Source organism: Numenius arquata, chromosome 7 (assembly GCF_964106895.1).
Source record: "Numenius arquata chromosome 7, bNumArq3.hap1.1, whole genome shotgun sequence".
Classification (NCBI taxonomy): domain Eukaryota; kingdom Metazoa; phylum Chordata; class Aves; order Charadriiformes; family Scolopacidae; genus Numenius; species Numenius arquata.
The window spans coordinates 29,110,384-29,137,982 of record NC_133582.1 but is presented as its reverse complement, the minus strand read 5'-3'; the positions used below and the strand labels follow the sequence as shown (position 1 = coordinate 29,137,982).

At 40.8% G+C, this 27,599-nt stretch overlaps 1 protein-coding gene across 3 annotated transcripts in view; it reads right to left on the bottom strand.

Moving 5' to 3' along the window:
• The window catches only part of MACROD2 (mono-ADP ribosylhydrolase 2), an 896,489-nt gene that overhangs the window by 43,143 nt on the left and 825,747 nt on the right, over positions 1-27,599 (bottom strand). For 2 of the 3 annotated variants that reach the window (XM_074150306.1, XM_074150308.1), the window contains exons 11-13: positions 25,360-25,440; positions 11,845-11,907; positions 8,349-8,417 (exon numbers count right to left, since the gene is read on the bottom strand). In XM_074150306.1, coding sequence (XP_074006407.1) covers positions 8,349-8,417; positions 11,845-11,907; positions 25,360-25,440 — 213 coding nt within the window. Of the gene's footprint in view, positions 1-8,348; positions 8,418-11,844; positions 11,908-25,359; positions 25,444-27,599 lie in introns of all 3 variants that reach the window. The other variant, XM_074150307.1, reaches the window with a different exon arrangement.

Below are 27,599 nucleotides of genomic sequence, written 5' to 3'. Positions count from 1 at the left end.
CAGAGCAAATCCCGCGATATACCAAAGGATGCCCCTGTAAAACTCTGTTCCTGAAACTTGCCAAGAATAATCTCTGATGGTTAAGTGAGAAAGCTGGGTTGTTAACATCTGATCCAAATTTAATAATCTGTAGAAAAGGTATGCACTGAAAGTGTGTGGCTTTAATTAACTGCAAATAATCCCCCAAGGCAAATATTTAATTACCTGCACAGCTTCTTACTTCTTTCGTGGCATGACAATAAGTTTATAAATCCAAGTTTGAAAGCAGAATATCTCACTGATGTACAATTTGCTAAAATTTGCCCTTGCTGTACTTTTTTCACCCTACTGTGGGCTTAAAATGCTACTCACTGCTATCAGCTGGAGCACTGTGCTGGCCTTTCATGCCACATTGTGCCATGAGTTACAAGGGATTACCCTATCAGCCCACATCAGAGTAAAGTTTAATCAAAAAGCGAGTTGAAGAACCTCTTGGTATAAAAGGGTATGGCACTAAAAATCTGTAGGGAATTTTTCAAACAAACTTTAAACCCATTGAGTGAAATTTTGGCTTTGCCGAAGTTTTTGACAAAGCTTTCAGGATACCAAACAAGCCAAGTTTTGTATCACCTGTAGCCCCATACCCTAAATTAATATAATGTTTTTTCTGTATGATTTAGTTGCATGTTTGTAAAAGGAACTGTACCAAAAAAGCTGGAATCAGAAGTCCTCTGCCTTAAGTACCGTGCAGCCAGGGCCCAAACACAGCCCTTCACACAGCCAGAAGTGATGATAAAGTGTGATATTACCTGCTATGGGTGGGAGAGATGCACGTGGCTCGGTCCCATCGGACCCTTAGAGCTATCTTATCCTACAGCTATTGCACAGTACTTCACGCTCCCAGACCTGTGCCTTTAATCTCAGTTCACTTGTGCCACCTTTTCTCCTAGAATGAGGAATGACTCCAATTTCATGCAAAAATCAATCCCCAGCATCAGAGGAACAATTACGCGCTTTGGTCAATAATAACAAATGGAGTTTAAGGAGCCCCGTGCTTGGCTGATCTATGTGCCCCATCACGCTGCTGTTCGTCACGGAGCATCGCACAGCTTACGGCAAGCCAGGGTTATGGCAGAGCATGGGGAGTTGTCGCTGCTCCCACCCTTTGGCACAGCTGGCAGCCGGACCCCCACAGCTGTGCTGAGCCCCACATTAGGCGCCACAGCCAGAGACCACCTATGCTATTTGGCACATCTTCACACGTTCCCGTTGCTGGTTCCGCACAGTTTATGATTACGGGATCGTAATTTCGTGTTAAACTTTCATTCTGATCATAAACAGTTTTCTAATTGTTCCAGGGTTCAAGAAAGCAATTTAATTGCACAGAATTCCAAATTATCCCAGGCAATATACAATGATAATTCTGCACAAGTTATTTTTTGTACAGCATGTTTCTGAAAAGAGCAGAACATGGACAAGATTTACAAGAGTCCCCACTCTTATTTGAGCAGTAGAAATCGGTCTTTGCATTAGCATGCAGATTCTGAGTTTCAAAATCTTTAAGGTCAAGACCATGTCAAAGATTTCTTCTTTTCAAATGCAAATATTAGATCAAATATTCAAGCCAAAAGGTCCAAAGACAGATTTACTTTTAGGATTAACAAGAATAAAATAAAGCAAAGGAATAAACCCAGATTTATGAAGAAAATCTGAGGCAAGCAAGAGTAAAAGTGCAAGACCAAATGCACTGGTCAATAAAAGCTACTCCCAAATTGGATACCAGGCAAGAGTGCCACCTCTATTTCGAGGAGGCAGTGGTGGGAATCCCACAAACACTGATGATATACTACTCTCTATGTGCAAGTTTTCAGTAGCCTAGTGGTGTTCCTGGAGCTCAGCTGGTCCTCTGTGTTTCCTTAGCCCTTTAGAGCCTTATGCAACTGGGCATAAGCCAGTATCATAGTCCTAAATGATTCCAGGGTTTACAAAAGCTCTGGCCATCCCTACAGCATTCCTTCATCTCAAATTGGCTAGGGAACTAACGACTTCTTTAAACTGCGTAAAGCAGTGTTACTCTTCTCCCAACCCAGCTACTTGCATGTTAAGTCGTAGCAGACAATCCAAGTCAGGATATCATTTTGCAGCACAGTGTGCTTAGTTTTTTTACCTATTTAGCTTGGGTAACCCCAAATTAGGACTGTAAGGGTTAACATTCCTTCAGGCAGGACTGAAAATAATCAGTGTTTCTGATAGTGCACTGGAGTACGGTTCCTAATGTCATCATTGATCACACATGAATGAACCAAACATGACATTTAATGACAGAAATGAACCAAAGCTAGGCCACTTTTACCTACTGCACATCAAGCAGTGAAGCGCTCACTGAAGTCTGAGCACCCCTTAGTTCCTTCCAACCTGCTTTTTCAGACTTGGTGGCTGCAGTGAGAGTGTCCGTGCCAGGAGCGCTTGGCTCTGCACCCCTCCATTGTATGGAAACCACTGTCTCGTGGGGCTGCAGGGTTGAATGCCCCGACCTTTAACAACCCACGAAGAAAATATTTGGACTTTCAGTAAGCCAATCAGAATACTCCCCAAGTATATTCACTGTCCCAGTATATCAACTGCATGTTGAATTCAGCTCCAAGAAAACTGTGTATCTTGCAGTAAACTGTCAATCCCACCCATCCCGCCAATAATCAGGCACTATTTTGTCTAAATACTGCTTAAACCCCTATGCTTTTCTATGCCATTCATATTTTTTTTTGACTGTATGAAGCGATGTTGCTTAAAACAAAATTTTGCAAATGCTAAAGAAGAGGAGAAATGGTAAGATCTGAATGTTAAGTGGTTTTAATGATCTTTTAAAATTCACTTCCCCAGCTACTCTCTGTATGGCTTATTTACTGAGTCGTTTCTAATGTGCAACACACCTGGGTCCCGCATACAGCATAGATAAATCACCATGTTTTAGGGAGCTGTAAGAAGATTAAAGAGGGAAAAAGCTGGTCATTATGAAAGAAAGAGGTTCAGTGCATTTTATTTTTTAAGCATGATACTGTGAAAAATGACTGGAATATTTCCAGAGTGAAAGAAATCAAGCAGGCGTCTAAAATTACAGGTAATGGTGTGCACGGAGGCTGCCACATGATTAGGGTATTCTTTTGCCTCATAAACTGAGGAAAATGTGTTAAAATGAAGTACTATAAAATGGTGATTTATGAGAAGTTAGGGAGATATTCTTGAGCTTTGACTTTAAAATGTTATTTTTATATCCACCAAGATTTCATTTTAATCTATCTTTATGACAGATTAGATTTATTGGAGCCCAAGTTTATACGGCTTGGTAAAACAGACCTTTTTAGGTGCAACAACCTGTAGAGATATTTTTGCAAGTATTCGGGTAATAGACCAGGCAGTTCATCTCTACAGGTGGGGTCCACCGAGTAATGCTCCCACCGGTTTATGCTTTGAGCCAACAGAAGGGCATCTCTTCTGACCTCCCCTTCTGTCCACAAGAGAAATTTCAGGCGCAGCTGGTATCATAACCACGGGCATCCTGCTGCTGCCATAAGGGGCAGGGCCTGTTGTACAGGGCTCCGGGAAAGGAAAAAGCTGAGGAAAAAACCTGTCCGCCTCGGTTAGACCCTTCCCAGGAGAAGATGCTGCGTAGCCGAAGGTAAGGGTTCAGGGGGGGTGAGGTGGAAAGAGTAGATGTTCGCATCGGACCGACGGGAGCGCAGCTGGATGGCTCCAGGTCAACTAATATGTAAAAATAAGTTGGATCTAAATAAACCAGCTAAGGAGATCAGTGTCAGCTGTTGTGGCTGCCTGTACTGGTGAAGGAGTAGAGCAGAAATACCTCTGGAGTAGTTTATGGGCTGGACCTCGTCTGGATGCGCAATGCTACAGATAGGTCAGATTAAAAAGAAAAGAGAATAACCCGCATTATGTGCAGCTCAAAGTGACCATTAGGGAGGATGTCAGGAGAATAGGCACTTGGTTGGATGGTGATGGTTATGTACCTGATTTAAAAAAAACCGCAAACCACACCATTTAGCTTGGGAAAGCTATTTGAAAGCTTTCTATGAAAGCCAATTTGCTTTCATAGAAACCCTCCTAAGCAAGGGAGAGACAAATGTTATCACTGTACCCGGCATACAGAGCCTCAGCTATGGTTGGGGGTGTTGAAACTCTTCTATTAAAAAGGTTCTTTTTCAGTTACCTATAATTGAAATTTTTTCAGGCTGAAATTTTCCAGGTCTAATCATAGCCCAAGGGTGAAGTAAAAACATTTCATTGGGAGCTGCTGAGCGCTCAGCACTTCTGAAAATCGGGTCATTCATTTAGATGTCTTAATGTATACTTAAGAGCTGATTTTAAACACCTCTTTTTGAACATATTGGCCTTTCAGTCAATCTTTTTCACCCACTTATCAATGTCTAATTTACGTCGATTTGCACAGCTGCCCTGCATTTGAAATGCTCTATCTTTCAATTTATCCTTTCTCAACCATTTATGTCTCTAGAACATCCAGATTTTTCCATGGTGAGAACTACAGCTGGCCAAACAGGAATTTTATATCCATATGTTTTACAGGCAGGATACCGACAGGCTTCTGGGTTGCACAAAGTGAGTTTTCAGGGCTAACGCCTAGCCAAGGCTATACTTAATTCTGTTTCTGACAACGTAAGCCCCCCAGCTGACTGAACCTGACTCCATTTGAGAGACCGTAGAAAAATAGTGACTTGCTTTAAATGGGACTCCCACAGGAGCACAGACTTTGGTGAACACCTGGAAATAATGAATCCCTACTTTATTTTTAAAATTAATTAGCATATGATTTAATTTAGTTGACCTTCAAATGAAAATTCAGTTCTTATTAAGTGTTAATGAATTAAAATCAGCGTATTGTGCACAGAAACTTTGGCATGATTGCATAATGGGGAGTTCATTCTTCACCTGTACTAAATCCAGTTCCTTTTTTCATTTTTGTACCAGAAAGCCCAATCATTAAATCAGGTTAAACAGTAATTGGAAGACGCAGAACACTCTCCTCTCTCTCTCTCACACACACACACGCACACGCATACATACTCCTTTTAAAGAAAAATAATCACAGGTTCAAACCAATCCACAGCTATATACAATATGGTCCATTTAAAATGAGTTTCGAGTCCCAGCACAATCTTGTATGGACAGGCACACTAGACTGAGTGCAGCCTGTCTGATACATTTTATCTGCTGCATAAACATTAATGACTTTAATCACTTTGTTCTGCCCTTACACTTCATAAAGAGAAGCATCTCTAACTTGAAATACGCTGTGTATAAAGGATCTACTTCCATATGCGCAGTAATGAAGCGCTACGAAGGTGCTGCCTAGAGATGTCAGCTCTCCCCCCAAGAGCTAATAGTTAATGCAGGCAAGTTTTCAAGGGTAAAATTGCAACATTTCTTTGCGGTATTTCCAGACAGTGGAAATAGAATCTTGGCACAGCCTGGAATAAGTGGCCACCTCCACAGCATAACATCAAACATCTTGATATTCTTGGAATATGACTGTTCTGCTTCCCCCCCCCCCCCGGAGTACAGAGAAAGAACTCAAAAAATTCAGTCTGCTCAAAGGCCACATGCAAACTGGGCCCATGTGGACTTTTTTTTTTCTGGACAGCGTCTATCGTGAATAACAGAAGAGATAAACTTTCACATTAATATGAGATTTGTCATCTCACAGGTTTTCATTTTAATCGAAGCCCCTCAAAACATGATTCCTGCGCTGTTCTTTGCACCTACCATGAAACACCCCCTTTCGTGTTCCCATCCCTCTCCTTTTCCTTTAAAAAAAACTGATAAAGACAACTCAGCTAAGACAAAGATACGGGAATTTCATGGTAGCAGAGATGCATGTGCTATGTTTTGAATATCACCACATTTTAGAGCAATAAATAACTATGTCAAAGTGTGTGCTATATTCTAATCCCAGAAGTATGAGAAAAAATAAGCAGAAAAACTACTAGCCAACTCTAATTGGAGTCAAAATACTTGTTTTGGTGCACTCACCAGACCTAACATTTGAAAGACTCCTACACTTCTATAGTAGGCTTGGAAACCTCCTATTCCGAGTGATTTAAACTATGCATTTTGAGAATATGTAGCCTAGACTTATTTGCCACAAATCTCCTTTCACAGTAATTAGGAGGAAGGACTGGAAAAACATAATTTCTATAAATGCTTTGCATGCAGTTCATTTAGTCGAAGATAAACTACAGAAATGAGTATGCTCCAGAACCTGGCAGGTTTTAGCTGTGTTAACTCAGTGGGCAAACAATTTGAAGGCTGAAATTTATTTCAGGAGCAGCAGGTGTTTTCAGAAATGCCAGGATTTTGTAAAAGTGCCATTTCCCAAGCGGTAGCAAGTTTTTCGTAAGACTAGTATTCGTTTTAGAACAATTCAAAATCTAAACTCTGAAAAGTTGAAAGTGTCCTAATGGAAATAAGGATTAAAACCACGGCCTGGTGGATGCAGCAGCCTCATTGCTCAAAATTCTTGGTTACATTTAAACAACTTGCAAGCAAATCCCAAAACATGTTCTTTTCCCCATCATTCCTTTTTTTTTCTACTTGTATGACTTTACAAACAAAATAAATGGGGGAGAGTCTCTCTTGCTCCTTTTTCTCCTACCAGATGCTTTCTGTCTTACTTTTGAGGAGAGGTTGGACATCAAAGAGAAACTGCCCTTTGGATTTCTCAGAGCACTATCTCTTCTATCAAGCTCTCAAGAGAAGAGGGGAAAACACTACGCTCAGCATATTATAGGAAAAGCGAGATCTAGAGCACCACGATGGCTACTTTCATGAGAAGAGACAACTAATACAATGGATCAAAAAACTGGAGTGGTTACACATTGAGATGGTCGCTGAAAAGCAAAGCATAAGACAGTGGCTTCAGAGTCAGGAACAAGCACTCAAAGCCATACCAAAATGTTGGGATCTTTGGTAAGACTGCAGACAGCAAAAAACCCACCAAACCCAAAGCCTCACCGCGACCCTCACATTACAAAACATAAAAATCACAACTGATGGGGGACCTCATAGATACAGGATACATAAACAGGCCAAATGTCCGCCAAAAAAAAAAAAAGAGAAATGAATGATAGGCAATGACCAACCATGCTGGGGCTGAATCTATCACAACTTCTGCCTTCCACTAGCCTTGCCACAACTTTAATCTGCAAAGATATCAAAAGCCAGTGCTCCAGCAAAGGTTGGTGGCTTTTTTCCCCCTGCAGGATTAATCAATCAGTTAAGAAAGCACTTAAATCAACGTGCACAAGGCTTTGAACTCATAATCAGGTAAGTATGTGGGCTCTCTAGAATGTGTCTTTGGAACAAAAGGGCAAGATCTCACACCCTGTCACACTTATCTAGAAAAATGAGAAGAGAGTCAAGCAGTGATGCTGAATTACACTTTAAATCTTTTAAAATAAATAAGTTAATGGATGTTAATAATTATGTTATCTCAGTAAAATGCATTAAAATTTTCTATTAGTCTTTCTTGAAGGCTGCACTGATGGACTGTATTTATTATAGATAGCATAACTGTTTTGAATTACCAGTAGCGAACATTTTATAAATCACCCAGGCTTTTTCCTGACGTACCCCCACAAAAATGCCAAAAACCGTAGACCAGCACAAGCAATTAATAGCGTGATATCATAAAAGTATCAAAAACAATATGTCTGTGCACTGGTTCCTATCTGTAAACCAACAGCTCCACAGGAAAAATCTCAGCTTGAAACATTTAAATTAGATCATCTCTCTTTCTTGTTTCCTAAACTCCCTGTCATTTGGCCCCGTGACACTTTTAAATATTTATCACAAACTAAATGATCTGAGTGCCCAGCACAGTCTGCACAAGATAAACATTACTTTCTCCCTCTCAATTATGACTTCATCTCCTCCTGTCTCCTCTTGATGTGTTTATAGCTATTGTGTTTTTCTTTTTCCCCATCAGGAGAGCACCAAATAGGGAACTAATATTGCTGAGATAGATGGGCACGCTTAACTTCACGCCTGTGAGTCACCCCAGCGAGCCCAAGCTTTGGGCTTATTTCTGATATGTCATGTATGATATTTTAGTATTAGCTCTATAACAAGAGGACTTAGGAATTCACGGCATCTCTCCTACCAGCATAACAGCTGGTGCCAAGTACTTCATTACAAAGACTTTTGTAAATGAAAACCCAAGCATTTAACTATTTCTGTATTGTTTAACTGTGATTTTGGCAATTTCCAGACAAAGGGAAATAAGGATTTACGAAACGTCCTCTTGGGAATGGATATTTTGAAATGCAATTTACAATCTGTACCTTTATCCTCACTCAGCTCTGTTTCTTCTGATGATGATAGGCTGGCTACAGCTGACGGTTTTGTCTCATCTATAAGAACCAAGGAAATGAAAGAGAAGTTATTCATTAGGTAGCGAACTGATGAACCACTTTACTGAAAAAAAGCATTACGCCTTATTGAGGAAAGATACTGGACCTGAATTTGACTTTCTGGGCTTCTATCCATTCACATTGCATTCACCGACCATTACTGGTCCGATTGTCTTCCCTAAGCCGGGGTAAACCTACATTACAATGCTGCCAGATCAAGTCTATGTTACAATTTCTCATAATACAGAGAGAGGAACAGCTATCAGTTTCATGGGTAGGCTGGTGTTGCTATTTGCTTAGAGAGTCCATTTTTCATTTAATCCATCTATTTTGAGAAAAAAACAATTAAGCCATTCTTAACTTTAATCATGTCCATGAATCCCATTGGAATTAAAATGATTACATGCAAATGCTTTCCTGAAAATAGAAGCTTTCATGAATCGGGTCTGAAATTTGGCAAGTCCCTGAAAATCTGTGGCTTAGATTTTTTTTTTTTATTGGTAGCGCATGCAGGTAAAACTATTGTAGTTAATAGATAGAACTAGTACCTGAATTTAATAGAATTTTTAAACTTTCACTGTTGCTTTTTCTTGGCAATTTTTATAGTTCTAAAAACCTTTCTAAGCCTTTGTTTTCTTTTCTAGGCTTTCATTTCTTTCAAAAGACTTGCCTCTGATGATTCTGTCAAAATTTTTTTCCTAATATAGTCATCGAATATTTTTAACTAGCTTGAAACAAGAGCTCTGAACCACCTGCCATTTTGTTTTTCCACATGTTAATTGTGAAGTTCACTGATGATAGACCGGAGGCCAAACTTTAAAAAAACCACACAGTAATAACTGAAAAATTTCAGGCCAGTCTTTGTACACTCTATCTGGCTTTTTCACTACTCCGTAATAAGAATATATAAATCTTTATGTAACAGACTAGGTAAGAATACAGCATCTATTTTTCCTGTTGCATTTTCTTTCACAATATCAAAGCATACAATTTGTGATTTGTCACTCTCAGGTGAATGTTATGCCTTTTGATTTAGAAAACACAAATAAGAACTTTAACATTTGATAAGATTGCTCTTTACAGTGATCATTCACAGTGATTAGAAACATTATAGGCATAAAACTGCCTATCCTAGAAAATCAGGTCATTTTCTACTACCAAGAAAGAGCACAGAAGCAGCAATCTAAAAGTTCCCGATGATGTTTTGTCTCCACAATGAGCAGAGTGGAAAGGTGGAGCCACTCATTAGCTGAATGTAACTAACTCGAGGTAATTGCACACCTCTCTGTTCTTGTCACTATGTGAACCAGTAGGGTTAAATGTTAAGCCAAATACTTTTTTCCTGTAACACTGCGTGCCTGTGGTCGAGGAGGTGATTCATGGACTATGCGTAGGCACAACGCTATCTTTAGGTATGTACCTAAAACGCGTTCCTAAAGTATGACATTTTCTGGATCTGGGACCTAAAACGTCTGGATCTTCTCTTTGACACTCTTCATGAGAGCAACAAAACATGACTACCAATATGAGATAGGAAAAGAATGTACATCATGGCTCTGATAAACCAGCTCTGACAGCTCGTAACGTAACAAGTCATAATGATGGTTTTGGGAAAAACACAATGCATTTAAGACACCTCCAGTAGCAAAGTCACAATTTAAAGAATCACATATTCCTTAATTCTCTTGGGAAAAATGAAATGTACCTCATGCAGTCGAACTGTTTTGCAAATCAAAATATCAGGGAAATACACACCCCATCAGAGTGAATATAGTTGACAACCACAACAGGCTGCATTTGGCTTCTGCAGAGAGTAGTATAACTGGGTTTAACAAGAACCCCTGCAGCTGGAGCCAGGAGCTCCTAGAAGTACTAGTCCTTAAGCGAGCCAGCAGCCAAGCAGGACTTGGTACGGCTAAAAGCTCAATATTGCTTGGGCAAGGCTATGCACCTGCCTAGTCAGAGATTCAATACAGAATCTAGATTCAGACTGAGCAACCCATTCTTTCCTTCTCCATGGTCCATTTCCCCAGTTCAAAACATGACTAGCATAAAAGTGAAAAACCCAGGAAAGGAAACGTGGTTGTCCTCAAGCACTTACAAAATACCACTGCACGCTTATCTCGGGGAGGATAAAGAGCCTAGGCCCAAAGTTTGCTGAGGTCCATGGGAATCTTTTTAAATCTATAATACTGTGTGCCTATAGCTTCACCTCCTACCGACTGACCCTTATGAAGACATAAAGAAGAGGTGATAAAGAGGACATGAAACATAGAAGGACTTCAAGCACTTGCAGACAGCAACAGCTGTTAACACCTAGTTGCAGAAGACCGACCTGCGGAGTGCAGGGAGAAATGCTGCACATCCACATACACAGTGCCCAATTCTTAGGGCAAAAAGAAGGACCCTTATCAAATGAATTCCTCATCTGGAAACAGCCACAATGCAGTAAGCAAACCAGTTAAGTCAAGAATCTAGGCCTTCTGAAATTTTTTGCTGCATTTACTGGCAGGTCTTCTTCAGCTCAATCTTCCCCATATTGAAAACAATCTTCAATTCTGATTAAAAAGAAAAAGTTCTGAAGAAAACGGTTTCATGCTTTCTGGATTAAGTATGTATAGGCCACATCCTGCACTACAATGACAAAAAAACCCAACCAAACAAGAAAGCATTGTGTTATATGTAATACTACAGTAAAAGAAAACCTTCAGAAATAAGGGGATTTGCAGACATTTTGATTGCTACTTCAGCTCTTCTGATAACTGATTAATTCTGGTTGTCTTTTGCACTGAACAGAGTTGGGTAGGATGAAAAATACAACCATAAACAGAAAAAAAAAAAAATTCTATCGTGAACACAGAATGACACTATATTTTAAAATACTGAACACACTATAATTTATAAGCATGCCATCTGCAAAATCCACTGCTCCTGAACTCTGACATTCATTCGCAGTATATGCAATGTCTTTCTGCATGGATTTAAATCTTCATAACCCCTGAGACTTGCATAGACAATTTATTAAAACTTGAAAATACCCTTTAAAATCTTCAGATGTACAGTTTTCATCAAAGGAAGCCTGCTTCCTCCTTCTCCAAATTTCCTTTCCCCCCATTTCTAGTCTGTGCAGAGGGCTATTTTGTTGCAGACGGAGGGAAAATTAGGTCTTTCTAGTTAGAGGATTAGCTAGGGGCAGTCCACCTTAAAGGGAGAAGGTAGAGCTGGTAAACTGAAGAGGGAAGTCTGCATTCCTGCATTGCAATACATTCATTCATAATGAATGGAGCTGTGGTCTCTAATGGGAGAATTGCTCAGGACCTGAGCTAATCTGGTGAAAATGTACAAACATTCAATAGCATTGACTAAAGTTATTGTTCACCAACGTGGATAAAACCTAAGAAAGCCCTTTAAGGAACTCAGCACAAACCTGCTTCTCCGCTCTGGCCCTCGGTTTCTTTGGTGTTTTGCTTCTCCTCTGTGCCGTCACCACCTATCGAGGAAAATGCATAAAAATTATTTATGATATGTCTTTTTATTGGTAACTGCAGCAGCAATATTAATTGTAACCAATTCAGCACAAACTGCTAATTTAAGGCAAGGTGCCATGATAAAAGGGGAGAGATATAAAGGTAAACTGAAAAAAACCTGCAATCATAACCAGTTACATTTAAAACAGTCACATTTTCACATCTCAAGCTGAGGAAGGGGGTTTAGAGTAAAGATTTTTATCTCAATAGGCACACCAGAAATATCTGTATACCAAATAAAGGTATGTTTCCCTAAACATCTGTCTGCAACAGATGAAATTGTTGCTTGATCTTAGTCTATGTATATTATGAAGATTCTTTCCTAAGATCATTTTCCTCCAGTAACATTTCCACAAGATCCTTGAAGTGGCTGCGTTTCTGATTCACAGAACCTACTTTTAATGCCTACGGAAGGTAAGAATAGGAGGGGGAGAATTGCCTGAAATTTAGTTTAAAGCAAAAGGCACAACGCCACTTAGGCAAAGTATAAAAATGCATCACAAATGACTGCAAAGAAGAGAGCAAAATAAACCAAAGTAAGATTGCTAGGACTGAATGCATTTTTCCCCTTTTTACATTCACATTCATTCCCAATTTCCTCCACTACTTTGCATTCACATTCATTATCCATTTTCTTCCCTCCAGCTCCCTTTTGGAAGGCAGGTACCAAACAGCGAATCACCATCGAGAAAAGTAATACCCTGGGGAACATCTACGGACACAAGATCAAGCTCTCTTAACCTTTGCTTGGCCTGATTAGGAATATATCAGGAAGTCTGTATTTTCAACAATGGAGAAGGTTCTTTTGGCTTCATAATAATCTTAGAGGCTGCAGTGCAGCTTGCTGGCTCAGATGCGATGGCTACGCTCCCTCTTTTCCAGCATGGCGAGACAGACAGCGAGAACAGCTGAGTACCAGCCTTAATGAGGCATTTGAAAAACTGACTGCTGAGCATATACACTGGGAGAAAAGAAATTCATTCCCCGGCCTGTAAATGGCTTGATAATGATACACATATTTTTTGCTGTGATCTTTTCTGGCTCCTGGGTTTTTCTGATTACAGCTTCTCTAAAGCAACACGGTTAAAGTTCCTCGCGCCTCCACCTTGCTTTTACTTAACACATGGAGTCTGTTGAGGAGAACAGCAGTAGCCAAAACGCAATTAGGTGCATGGAAGAAAAACAGAGAAAGCGCGTGTCTTTCAGAAGCAAGTGTACGTCTGGTGACATGCCGCGCTCAGCTAATATTTAAAGGCTGAGGTATGAGGCTCTCCCTCTTACCAGCAGGCAATACATCCCGGCATCCAGCAGATGGGACTCGCGGAGAAGCATTTCCAGGCTGACCCTGCAGAGAGCTGCTCTCAGGAGGAGAGGAGATGGAGCAGGAGTTTGACACCTCACCTGAGAGGGGAGCGGTGGGCAGGGAGCAGCTGATGGCCATCAATGGAGACTCGGGCCTCCTGCCTGCTTGGTAACTCTGTACCGATTACCAGCCTTCACAGGTGACCAGCTACAGTGAATTTTTAGCATGTTAGTGTGCTCTAACTTGTAAAAAAATTGCATTACATGGATGACCAAAATGGCTTGATAAAACCAGCTGGGTTTTTTTCCCTTTTCCCCTTGAAATCAAAAAGTATTCTTTTCAAAATCAGCATTCTGCCTGTCCACACACAACCGAAATGCATGCAAAATCGGAAATTAACTGTACTAGAAGATAAACTTTTCTCTCCCCCTCCCCCTTTTTTTTAAAAAAAACATGTTGTTCAGCCTGGAGAAGAGAGCCGGGGAGGAACTCTTTGTCAGGAAGTGTAGTGATAGAACAAGGGGTAACGGTTTTAAATTGGAAGCGGGGAGATTTAGATTAGGTATTAGGAGGAAATTCTTTACTGTGAGGGTGGTGAGACACTGGAACAGGTTGCCCAGGGAAGCTGTGGATGCCCCATCCCTGGAAGTGTTTAAGGCCAGGCTGGATGGGGCTTTGAGCAACTTGCTCTAGTGGAGGTGTCCCTGCCCATGGCAGGGGGTTGGAACTCGATGATCTTTAAGGTCCCTTCCAACTCTAACCACTCTATGATTCTATGATTCTATGGGCTTGGGACTTCGCAAGCTTTGCAGCAAGCAATTAATAAATATGGAAAAAAATCTTTTGCATCACCAGGATGTGTTTCAAAGGGATAAAGTCATCTAGCTCAGGAGGTGCGGAAGGGAACAGTACGTTCAAGACAATCCTGTAACGCAACAGTGCAGTGACACTTGAAAAATCCTCACCCTGAGGTCAGATCCCAAGAGAATATTGCATCACTGCAAAACAAGCGGTGCCAGAGCAGAAAGGACTTCAATTATGGTCAAGCATAACATGCTCCATTTTGCACAGAAAGACTTTACATTCAGAAAAAGCAGGTCAGACATAAATGGTAACTACCTATATATCACTGAAAATCATTTCAGCAATTACCTTCCTGCATTCACAACATAAAACTACATTTCTGGACGACACTTGTTTCTACATCCATTATAACAACTATAATCGTGAGTTATTTGGCTAAAACCAGGTATTTCAAGGATTAATTCATGTTTATTGCCAAGGGACTACATCTCTTGCTAAAGTCACTTACTCACAGCAAACTTAAACTACAAAAGAAAGTTTAAATGATCATCTGGTTCATTAGATTATCAGATAAAGCACATATTCACCAGTATGTTTTGTCAATCCTAAGCCTATTATTTCACTGGAGATTCACTGTTTAGAACTGGTATAACAGAATTATAATTACAGCACTATATATTGGATTCTCAACATGTTTTCCATCTAACACTTCATTTTGTTCCTTTAGATAGAAAAATGTAAAAGATTTTAAGCAGAAGCTTCACCTCTTATACTCTGACCCAGTCCAACAGACTGACTGGATTGTGACATGAAAATTAATCTCGATCATCGTACTGAAAGCACGCGTGGTGCCTGCCAAGTGACTTCAACAGAATTAGAGAAAAGGAAACACTAAAAAATTAAGAATGGACAAGTGATCCTCAAGTAAATGACTTGCAGAAGGAAGAGTTAAGCTCTGCTTGGCCTGGAGAATCTCTTCATCTCAGGAGAAAGGGAGGAAGCGGGGTACGAATACACCGCAAACTATATGGGGTGGAGAAGTGACTAATCCCAAAGCATCTGACAAACAGTTTTTTCCATTTTGTAAAAACTCTTCTGATGAGCCTCTCACCAAGTGTCTTCTACTGATGAAGAGTCTTTCTGTAATTATTGCTCTCCATTGGAGCTGGATGCAGAACAAATGGAAAGGATTTAAGTAGCACATCCCCAAGGCTAAGAGCTGGAAATATATTTTACAAGAGTAGCAAGCCGGTTTTTCACCATATTTTTATTCACCCCTGGCTCTCCTTTTCTCCAGGCAGAAAAGCCAGACCCAGTGCATTTCCCTTGAGTCTTCCCCATGACATTATTAATAATAAAAATGTCTTTTCCACTGGATGGCTTATGCAGTATCCGCCATCCTCCTATTTCCACGACTGCAGCAATTGGCGATTCCATTTCCTTTAGGTGGAAGCTGTCCTCACAATATTCGCTTTTCCATTATACTAGTAATTGAACGGCAATCTGTCACTCACTCCAAAGGAGATGGAAAAACTGGCAAATGACACGTCGTGTCATTTTAGGCCAGCAAATGTAAATGATTTTGAGCCACATCAAAAGACAAATGGGAACATCTGTTTCTTTTCCCCAGCATAGCAGTCAGTTGAAAAAACAGGAGTTTGAGAATTACAGTAGCACCTTACAAACAAAATAAGCACATCAGACACTAAAATACCTACTTCTGGCCATATACTTTGTTTTCCTTTGCCAAGCTGACTACTGCCTGATAGATGCTTGCCCTCTCCTCTTTGCCTTTTTCTTTGGGATCAGCAAGAAAATTCGCCCCCCCCCCCCCCCCCCCCGGCAATGATATATACCCTCATTTATATTTGGTAGAAAAAAGGCTAAACAGTGATCAATCAGCACACTCAGCAAGCTGGCAGAGCAAGCGGCACTTCTAACTAAACTAGAAAACCGGATATTGTGTGAGTGCCTGCCCACTTTATGTTAAGGAGAGGTATTTAGCATGCACAGTGATACGCCAGCTGCAGTAGCAGCCCCAAAATGGAGCAGATGATATGATAAATAACAAGTCAGCAGTCAGATAGGAGAGGGCTGGGACAAGATCCCTATGAAAGTCCAGAGGACAAACCCTCAGCAGCAACACGAGAGCAAGTTTTAGTATTCTTCCCATTTTCTCTGCGAGAGCCCGGAGGCACATGGCTTTTTACATCTTTCACCATTCTTGCGACAAATATGGCAAGTCAAAAATATTAACAGCCTGCTGGCCTCTTGGCTCTTCCCATTTCAGAGATGAATAAGCGCCAGGTTCGCTCATACACCTACTCCTCTTCAGCAGTACCTTTCTTCATGAGCAGTGATGTGCTTAGAGCCGAGTCTAAAAGTCTCTCAAAAAATGACGCAAAAAGACATCTCAACAACTGGTGCAAAAAAGATGTTTTCCAGAAGAATTACAGATAATGTATTTTTAGTTAAAGGAAGAAATTCTGCATAACCAGTACAAACCAGTCTACTTCCACCTCTCCAACATAGATGTTACTAACAATAAAATTGTTTTCACCACTGAGAAAGCTTACTCATATCATCAATAGTGCGTCAAGAGTAAGGTTCCTTCCAACAACCTCCTCCTTCCTGGAGTAGAAAGAAAAGAGACAGAGGGCCGATGCCTCAGGCTCACACATCTTGTTTGGCACTCTCACATACCTGTGTACGTACCAGATCCCCGAGTACCAGGTTTGATCCCGTTACATCCCTGCAAAGCACTTGCCATGCGAGTCTGGGTGCACTCTCTGGCTCTCCAGGTGGCCAGTGACCGTGCCCCTCACCAAGGGTCTGGCCTGGGAATCTCTCCCCAAGCTGGGCCACGCTTCTATGACAAACGCAAATGTAAAAACCGAGATCTGGCAGATAAGGGATGCCAGTTTTGAATTATCTTTTTTTACAGCACAAAAATATTGCCATGGTAATCATACTAATGATATGAAGGTCCTTCTAGGATAACAGGGAAACTAATTAATGAGAAAATTAAAAATATAGGCCTTGATCTTACAGCTGTTACATTCTGCACACATGAGTAGATTTGCTGACTTCAGTGAAACTCCTCGTACGCAAGAAGAAAGCACACATATATCCATATATACAGTCAAGATCATACAGCCTGCAACCATTTTCAGACTATTCCAGTGGCAAAATGATATCAGACATAAAACAAAAAGCATATACACACAAAGGCCATTATTGTAGAACTACAAACGCATTAAAATGAATCATTAGGGTGGTGGCCTGAGGTTACTGAACATTTTCAGTTTGCATTTTAATTTCTTTTAATTAAATTATGATTTAGGTCAGTTTTAATCACTGCTTGAATATAACCCCTTTGGGGTAAATTTTAAGAAGGGTTAGTAAAAAGTTATCTGCAGTAATTGTTTAATGGAGTTATGAGACTTTTTCCCTCTGTGCTGCTTCAACAATTTACCTCGCTGCAGACTCAGACCTGAATGCGCTGCTGCCAATGCACCCAGCCTGGCAAAGTTGTCAGCCTAATAAATAACAGGTTTTCATTTTCATGCAGCATTTTGTCAAGAATTGTCGAGCAGTGTGGGAAAAGAATGAGAAAACTATAGCTCGTGGGGATTATCTCAGAGGTTAAAAATAACACTATTGTATTTCACCTATTTAACGTCCTGAGAAATAGAGGAGCCTAATCTAAATCCCACTGAAGTCACCAGGCATGTTCCCCTTACCTCAGTCCTCTGCGGGTCACAAGGCAAGTAACTCAGTCTCATTATACCTTTTCTGGCCAGGGAAGAACCAGGGGACAAAGCGTGGGCCAACAGCTAGAGCATCAAATTAGGTGCTCGGAAGACACAAGCACTCAGATTTGTCCCAGCCCACTTCATACATAACATTGCTGGGAACGTTGTGCTAAGCTGGGTGTAATTCTTCTGTCTGACACACAGCGAGACTCAGATATTGTAATACAGGTAAGAGACATGTAAAATTTCATGGCCAAAGATGCCGATCATCGCTATTTCTGACAATCTGCAACTGTGACTGTTCAAAACAAATGAAAGCAGACATGTCCTGGAAGCTTGAGCTCTCCAACATAACCAGAGCATGGACATCATACCTTAGACGTCGCACAGAGAACAAAGATGCAATCGGCATTTTGATGCCAAAAATACACACCCTGTGCTGCACAAGTATTACCACTATTATCGTAGTATATAAAAGTGGACAGAAGTTGCTCATGTGAGTTGATGCATGTTGAAGACCAAGCTGAGGCAGAGCTCGGAGCAGGATGGAGAAGCCCTGACTTCAAGCCCTACAGGCAGCCCTATGTAAGAAACAGAAAAAGACAGGGACCCCATGCATGAAGATGCACAATACAGTCACAAATTTTGTTGCTACTATGTCAATTTATTATTTATTCATACTTCCCTGCTGTGCCTAAGAGACTAGATAACTGGACACCGTTAAGGACTGCAGAACAGCTTTTTTTCCAAGCCACAGTCAAAAGAAATCATGAGACCTATTGCAATTTTTTTCATATAGGTCATGAAATCATGCGTTGTGGCAATGGAACAAAGTGAAGAAATGGACAGAGAAGCCACACAGGAGATCACGCTTGTTAAAAGCAGCATAAAAAGTGAACCAAAACATGTTCTATTTCACATCAATATTTCAGAATTAAGGGACTAGCCCTGTCCTCTGCACTGGACCTGAACGATCACGATGGTTTACTGTTACTCACATCACGGTTAGAAATGAGAAATGAATTCCTTGACAGATGAGTCCCCTGCAGGTACGCTGCTTTGTCACTGTGTATAATTCTCCTCTGACAACATTGCATTAGTCACTTTAGTAACTTAGGATTTTGCACCTTAGCTCATCTCAGGAGAAAGAAAATCTACTCTGAAGCGTCTAGTGCAAAACCAGGAATTGCAACTGTTTGCCTGGGATGGTTTACACACACGTACGCTTGGCTGCTAAAAGAAACCCAAATGGCTAAATGGTGGAAGTGACAGGACTGCACGTCACCTGTGGGGGCCAAAATGAGCTGCATTTTCAAAGCTGTCTTGTGTGGCCACTGCATGGCAATTTAATGAAACAGTAGAAGCCACTTCAGCAATGAAAAGAATCTTCTAAGAAAGGTTTGCTGGGAGAGCAAATACAAATAAAAATGCAGATAACCTCCTGGTTTTCCCCTGGCTAAGTGGAAAGCGATCACCCGATATTCTGAGAGCTGTAATCAGTCAAGACAGATGGTGGACTTCAAAACAGAAATGAAAAAAGAAACTATCAACCAAAGCGGATAGAGGTTAATAGCATCACTTTAAATATAACCAATCTGCATTAAGGTGAAACATTTTACAGACATGTTTGATACACATACTTCCCAGGGAATTTCTTCTGTAGTGCTTTATCTTAATTTAAAATTTTATTTAAGGATTTGGTTTGGTGGCAAGAAGAATACAGTAACTTCTAAGCTATCTTAATAAGAAGTAGCACTTTTAAGGCTGAATAAGAAAGTGCGTGTTTTTGAAGTATAATTATGTGTCTAGATGTTCCTTTTTAGTAGATTATGAGTGGAGCAGAAATTTATTGAAGAATATTACTGCCCTGTGGGATGCAAAGAAGAAATGTAGCTACAAGTTCTCAATTTCTAAAAGAATTGCTTGCTATAAACCAAAGAACATTTTAAAAACGATCAGAAGTCAAATCTAGTTAATATTAATTCATGCCTTAAAGAGAGAGACAATCTGGTCTGCATGGCATGAGAAGGCCCTTAGAAAAGATGCCCTTGAACACCCCTGTGCAATGGTAACAGTAACACCCAGCTGCTGTCCTGCGTGCCCCCCCAGACCCAGGGAGGCTCAAGCCCACCTGAGAGGAGAGCAGCACAAGCCAAGCACTGCTTTTTGGGGGTGCAAGCACTAAACCCCCTCTATGAAGCCAGGCAGTGAGCAGCAAAGCTGCAGAAACTGTGATCGATAAAGGAGAACCATGCAGGGGACGCCTTACGTTAATCTCGCAATTAAAGGACTACGCTGTAAAATGAATTTCGTGTTCCGGTCCCAAGCACTACACACTTTTTGTCATTGGAAAAAAACTTTTGGGGAGAAGGGATGAGGAGCCAGGGTGTCTCCTCTGGGTGAGCATCCTACCTACTTGCTGTGACCTGCAGAACCAATGAGCTGTCAAGATAAGGTACGATTCCATTTTGTCTCGTTTCTACTGTGTATTTGTGTACTCCAATCATTAGACCAACATCTCTGATGGACAGAGCGTCCACTGAGTGAGGCAGGAGCCTGCTGGTGAGCCTCGGACTCCTGACACTGCCGAGCAACGTTTCAGACATTTGATGTTGGCCCTGAAAGCCAAGGGGTCGACAGTGCGATGACCTCATCAGGCAAAAGAACCAACTCTACCAACTCCCTTAAAGGTGATTTGTGTTCATTTTGACCTTCCTGACTTGGCTTATCCATCAAACTGTTCTCCTTCCCACCAAGTGAACAGAAAGCAGACAAAGTTCATTCCGGACGAGCAATTCCAAGAGACCAGCTCCTCGCACATACACTGAGCCTCAGCTAAGGTGATCGCGTGAGACCAACAGCCTATTAGTCTATCAGGAAGAATCTAGTTATTCATTTTGGGAGACATTTATGAGAAAAGCTGGAGCAAGACAACTTGCAGAGCTCCAGTTCTGTCTTCACATCCCTTGAGGAAGGAGGGCAGGGAGGATCCTGACCTCAGGAAGCACAGGAACAGCTTTTGCTGCATGGATTGATTATCTTTCTCCTGGAGGAGGAGAAAGATCAGGCATTTGTGTTGCTGTTATTAGATGTATTAGTAGTCTTTGATACAATATTGATCACCTGCAGACCGTGGTGGGAATGGAGCAGCTCTTGGGCAGGCTCCGTTGTCTACCTCGCTGACAAAACCCGTAAGGAAGGAAAGGGCAAACAGTTTTGCTTCTCCCAGTATCAAGGAAATCTATTGCATAGACCTCATAATTCAGCACATATAGAGAACATTTGGGGAGGTAGCTAAGAGAAATAAGCAACATTTTGAATTTTTATTTTGTTAGACTGCTGTAAAAATTGTTTGCTTTTGCTTGCTGACAATCAGTAGGATGAGAACCTACTGAGGGCAGAGAAGAACCTAATGAGGTTCAACAAGTGCAAATGCAGGGTCCTGCACCTGGGGAGGAAGAACCCCAGGCACCAGTATAGGTTAGGGGTGGATCTTCTGGAAAGCACTTCTGAGGAAAAGGATCTGGGAGTCCTGGTGGATAGCAAACTTTCCATGAGCCAGCAATGTGCCTTTGTTGCCAAGAGGGCCAATGGGATCCTGGGCTGCCTAGGGAAGAGTGTCACCAGTAGGTCGAGGGAGGTCATTTTCCCCCTCTACTCTGCACTGGTGAGGCCACAACTGGAATGCTGTGTCCAGTTCTGGGCTCCCCAGTTCAAGAGAGACAGGGAACTACCAGAGAGAGTCCAACGTAGGGCAACTAAGATGATTAAGGGATTAGAGCACCTCCCTCACTACGAAAGGCTCAAAGAGCTGGGGCTCTTTAGCCTGGAGAAGAGAAGGCTGAGGGGAGACCTTATCTATGTTTACAAGTGCCTAAACTGTGGGTTGAAGGATGATGGAGCTGGACTCTTTTCAGTGGTTTCCAGCGATAGGACGAGGGGCAATGGGCACAAGCTGGAACACAGGAAGTTCCATTCAAATATGAGGAAGAACTTCTTTACAGTGAGGGTGACAGAGCCCTGGAACAGGCTGCCCAGGGAGGTCGTGGAGTCCCCTTCTCTGGAGCTTTTCAAGACCCGCCTTGATGCAGTCCTGAGTGATGTGCTCTGGGCAATCCTGCTTCAGCAGGGGAGTTGGACTAGATGATCTCTAGAAATCCCTTCCAACTCTGACAATTCCGTGATTCTGTGAACAGGTGACCTGTGGCTGCTGTGCTGTGACAAGTGCTGCCATCTTGTCTATGGAATTACTTCAGGATTGCGATATGAAGTTACTGAAGGAAGACGTGCAAAGTTTTGTTTAATGCCGAACATATTTTTCTCACCTGAGACTTTACAATCATTCAACCACTGAGTGCACCTGACTGAGGGGAAAGGCAAAATTATCACTGGCTGATTTTACTCTCCCAGGACCCAGGAAAGGGGCAGGAGGGAGCGGGGAGTGTAGAAAATCACACTGCACGTTTGCACATGTCTAACCTGAAATACTGCAGGGAACCTGGGAGTAAAGAATGTTTCTCCGTGTATCCAGTCCATCCATTTCCCCAGACAATAACCTGCACTACAATGAAAAACTACTGAATACAACCATTGACAGGAGAATCTGCTCTGCAGCTCACACTTGCCTTTCTCTATCAACGGTCTGAAGACAGAGAACAATATATCTAATAGCATAATAACAGACACCATTAATACTTTAGAGGTTCAGTATAAAATTGCTTTCATTAGCATGTCAAGTGTTTATTTTAGCTTACTGCAAAACAAGCTCCTTACACACAGCCACTTACTCGACTTTCCTTGATTGCAGAGAGGGTAATAATGAAGGAGCCTAGTTTCCATGAGCTGCTGTGGAGATTTTTACATGCACTGAAAAGATATTGCTCCATTACCTCCAGCCAATGAACCAGCAGAAATATTCCCGAAATCAGTGGAACAGTTTTTGCAGACTGCCACAAGGGCATGCATGAGGCTGTTAAAACAGAGGGTTGTATTCCCATCTTCACCCTAAAAGGACACTGACAACTAAGCAGAGGAAAAAATATCTGGTTCTTCCTGTGCCTCAGTGTATATTTGTTAAATACTTTATATCTGGTCACGTTACCAAGGGGAAAATAATCTTACGTTAAATGTAAGTATCTTTGGATTGCTTTTATTACTAAAAGCTGTGGGTTGGGTTTTTTTTTTAAACTTGGGGCACCTAAAGCATGTGAACTATCCCAAAATTAAAACATGCTGAACACAAAGCACTTCAGTTTTACCATGAGGAAAATTCAACCAAGGTGACCTCAGGCAGAGTTTGGCTTTATTGTGTTTTATTTGAGACTGTTTGTATGCATTAGCTACTCAGAAGTTCTTTTAAAAGAAAGGAATAAATAAAAAGTCAGGTTTTTGGAAGTGAAGACAAACTCCTACCTAAATAAAATTACTCAGACATGTAGTTCTGGTTCATGTCACATATTCACAGCTTTCATAATCTTCAAGGCTCCCCATTAAAACCTCTTTTAATTAGTCAAAACCAACAGCTAATAATTAGAACAGTAGAAACTAAATCCTATTCTCAGACAAATGTGTGCAAATCCCATTTACTTAAATGGAAATGGCTCACAGGTGTGTTACATTAGACTCAAGCCGCTCGGCAACTTTATAGGAATTCGGTGTCTGGAGCCCAATGGCTTGACTCCTCTTCAAAACGGAGGCACAGGTAATGCCACAGAAATCTGATCCAGGTTTCTTCCCCAGCCCCCCTCAGCAAACACTTTAATTACCTTTTTTTTCCCCGCCCTCTACCACAACCCCCCTTCAAGTCTAAATTTAGACTTTCAATCCTAGCCGTTACAGGCCTGATTCCTGCCTAAGGAGAAGAGGACTCCCCCACCAGCTAGATTCAACTCTGCAGCAGTGATTATGTGTTACAGGCCTCAATTCTGCATCAGCAAAATCTATCTTACGGCATCAAATTCAAGGAGTTCAGGCATTTTACATCTTGAGGGTAATGCAATCATTCTATTGCCGTGCTATTTACTTCACCCTTCCAATGCATTTGTTTGTGCTTCACAAAGTGAGCTGTAGGTCACCAGGAAATATTGACAGGCACAGTAAACTCGGAAACCCTATCTAGTAAGCCACAGAAACAGTGGAAAATCATCAGCTATTTCTCCAATGGAAGGAAAACCTTATGGGTTTTCCCCCGTACTTTTTTTTTTTTTTTTGACACTGATAAAATGAAAGCTTTTAGCCACACTCCAAATAAAAATACATCATAAAAACTATTATTGTTTCGCCTCTTTAGGAATATGGAAAATGACACCATGATCCCACACACACCGTTTAGCCTGCATACAAAACGACATGTGGTTTGTCATCACTGAATTCTCTAATCCAAACATAAAATTGGTATTTTAATGTCAGCTGGGTTTAGTGCAGCATGAAAGGAAAGAAGACTAGTCAGGATGAGATTTCTTGGGTCCCCCCCACACCTTCCAGGCGATGACAGCTATTTCTTTAAGTACTTGCCATTAACAACCAGTCACAATGTTAGTGACAGGATGTTACTAGCAGTTACTTAAAGTGATAGATGTTAACATTTTTCTGCTCTTTATGACTCACACTATACCCCAGTCAGAATATTTTAGGAGCTGAATGCGCAGCGCTGGGTCAAAACGATGAAGATCATGGAGCCACTGGTTGAGGTGCAGAATGAGACATGTCATTTGAGGAACATTAGGTCAAAGAGAATCCATGATAAGGAACTGTCATGGTTTAAAGATTAAGGTTCATCCTTTTAACTATTTCACATAAGGGGAATTCTCCAGCATTGGGGCATTTTGCTCTTTCACATATACATGAAACTCTGCACTATAAAAACAAGTCTTTGATGTTAACATCTTTTAACAACTCCCTCAATGAGATACAGATTAAGAAAAGATACTTTGATCCAATTTCAGAACAACATAGAACACATTCACCTCCGTACACATGGACAAGCTGCCCTGTGAAGACTCAAGCACAGGAAAGCACTCTTACAGGAACAAAACTATATGCATAATGTGAAGCACCTGTGACTTCTGACCATGGATAGACATAATACACTGCATAAGGTCTAGAGCCATAAACACTGTAGCTGGAGCGGAATAGGACACAGCAAAAATTTCTTGAAGAAAATGAAAGCAAGAATTTTATTGCTTTGTGTTTTGCAGCAGGGACCTGATTTACCTGATCGACTGAACCAACCAGACTGTGACTCGAGACCTGCACAACCCGCATTACATTTTGTATTATTAATTACATAAAGTCAGAACAGGTTAGAGGTAAAACAGCAATAATTTCTCATTATATATCAGCAATAATCAGCAGCCCATCACATAAGGCATTTGTAATTCTGACTCTACCTTGAGATGAAATACACTTCAGAAGAACTACAATCTCATGATCTAGGCCATGATCTCTTTTCTTCAATGAAAGTTTTCCAGTTCTTTCCCAAGAATTCAGAGTAAAGCTTTCACCCCAAAATACAAAATTGATTAATAGCTCTGAAAATCCGTCAGACCACCTACCTTCAGCATCATCTTGCAGGTCCTCAGGCTGCTCTGCTTTGCTCTTTGTGGGAGATGGAGGCTGGCCTTTTTGTTCCAATCCTTCTTTAAACATAAAAAAAAATCATTACCTATATTATTTTGAAATTGGTTTATCGTATCAAATATTGCTATGCATGGTATCACAACTGTGAGTACATTTTATCTCAGCACTCCATTCCGTACCTGTTATCGATCTGTCATTAAAATTAATTACTGTGTCATCTGTTACAAAAGTCACAATAGGCATCTTCCAGCTTGGACTGGACTTTCCCTGACTTTCACATGACAGCAGTGAAGGAAGTTCATACTAAAATAACATACTTCTTCACAAGCTCTTAATCTCTTCAAAACCAGAAAATTTAATAATGTTTTAATTTGTACTTTTTAACATAATATATATTATACTGCATTATGGAACTGTGGAGAAATAATCTGAACGAAGAGATTTTCCCTCTCAGCTCAATTCTCCATTCAATGTTGTAACACAGTAACAGATGAATACTGACGGAAATTAGCAATGAAATGAAAGGTAGGGAAGCAAGTTTGATAGTGAAGCAAAGTTAAGGAAAGGAAAGCTTTATGAGATAGAAATGTTCTGGTTGAAAAAAATCCATTCCAACCTTTTAGCCAGAAAGCAATAGGAAGATGGAGGAAAAGGAAGACCTTCTAAGTAAAACCAGTAACTGAGGCCAGGGAAATTTAAGATCTCCCCTACTTGTAGGGACTGAAGTTCACGGTGTTTAATACCAGTTGGTTAAACTTTAAAAATCATGACCTTTTTCTACAACATTTTTAAAATACCCTGTCATCTTAACTTTAAGGATGAAATTACTGTTTGTTTGCTATGATAGATCTCAAAGCACAAACTGCTAGCACAGAAAGCGGTTAGTACAAAAGGGAGGTAAACCTGGAAATAAATCATAAAAGGTATTTGTAAATTAAGATATTTAATGAAGGCAGGTTTGCTAATTAAAACATTCTTCAAACATTCTTCCTTAACCACAAAAGCAGAGAATGGCAGACAATTAAAGCTCAATTCATTGCACCTATTGAATCTATTCAACCACAACGGGAAAATGACTTTGTCATTTGACTTTCCACCAAACCTCCTGATTCCTTGTGGCCAACTGAGGGCTTGGGTGAAGGAGAAGCCTAAAGAAAACATACTTCTGTGAATGCTGGAAAGAAACCTTGACCACTTGTAATGAGGAAATTTAGGAAGACATATGGCCTTGCCTGATTCACCCCTATTGCTGTGCTGTGAGAATGTAAGAATCATGGTATTAACTCGAACTTATTAGCTAATTAGCAACTGAGAAAAAAAGCTATCTATGTGTGTATTATAACCTGCTTAAGTGTTCTGTAAACTCTTATCTCTTCTGCTGTCACACATACCTCACACAGTCATCCACTCTGTATGTTGCTGGATTTTTAAACAACTTGCAGCAATCAGATGCCCAGTTCTCATAAAGGACTCAGCTTGGCTAAGAGCTGTAGATACTACCCTTTTATCTTCTACCCTTCCACAATTACACATCTCTAGAACCAAAATGCTGGAAGTTTCCAAACAGGAGGTACGAAAGAAGTAAGAGAGGATGTGGAAAGAGAACTTGCAGGGTAAAGGGGAATATTTTGTTCATTCAACCGTGAAAAAGGGATTGAATCGTTGGCTTTGCACAGAGCCCAGGAAACTCAGAAAAGTTCTCTGCCTGCCGTCCTGGGAAACTGGTTATTCTACTGTATTTATGTCAAAAAAAAAAAAAAAAAAAAAAAAAGAATAAGAGCCACAGATTGGGAAGCTGGCAGCAATTTACGTGAAGCAAAAGCTCAAAATGGCAACAAAAATTCCAAAACAGAGACCTGTATTTGAGAAATTAAATTCCATCTCACTTGCTAAATTTTAAGGAATGAGCATTACCCCAAATAAAGCCCAAACTGGATATTGTTCTTAAAAATTTCTTCTAGAATAGAATTTCTGTTTCATTATAGAATTCCATATAGTTCAGAGCTTGAAGGACACATAGGACATGTGATGTGTCCTGTCATCACATTTGCTCATCTGAATTTGAAATTCAAATATAATATTTTGAGGAAAACAAGAGTTTTCAAGTACTAAGATGAGTTTATTTCTGGAGTGGTGAGAACGTAGGAGTAACCACAAAAAATACTGTGGGGAAAAATAAGGACAAACCCCATCAAATAAATACACGCTTTTTCAA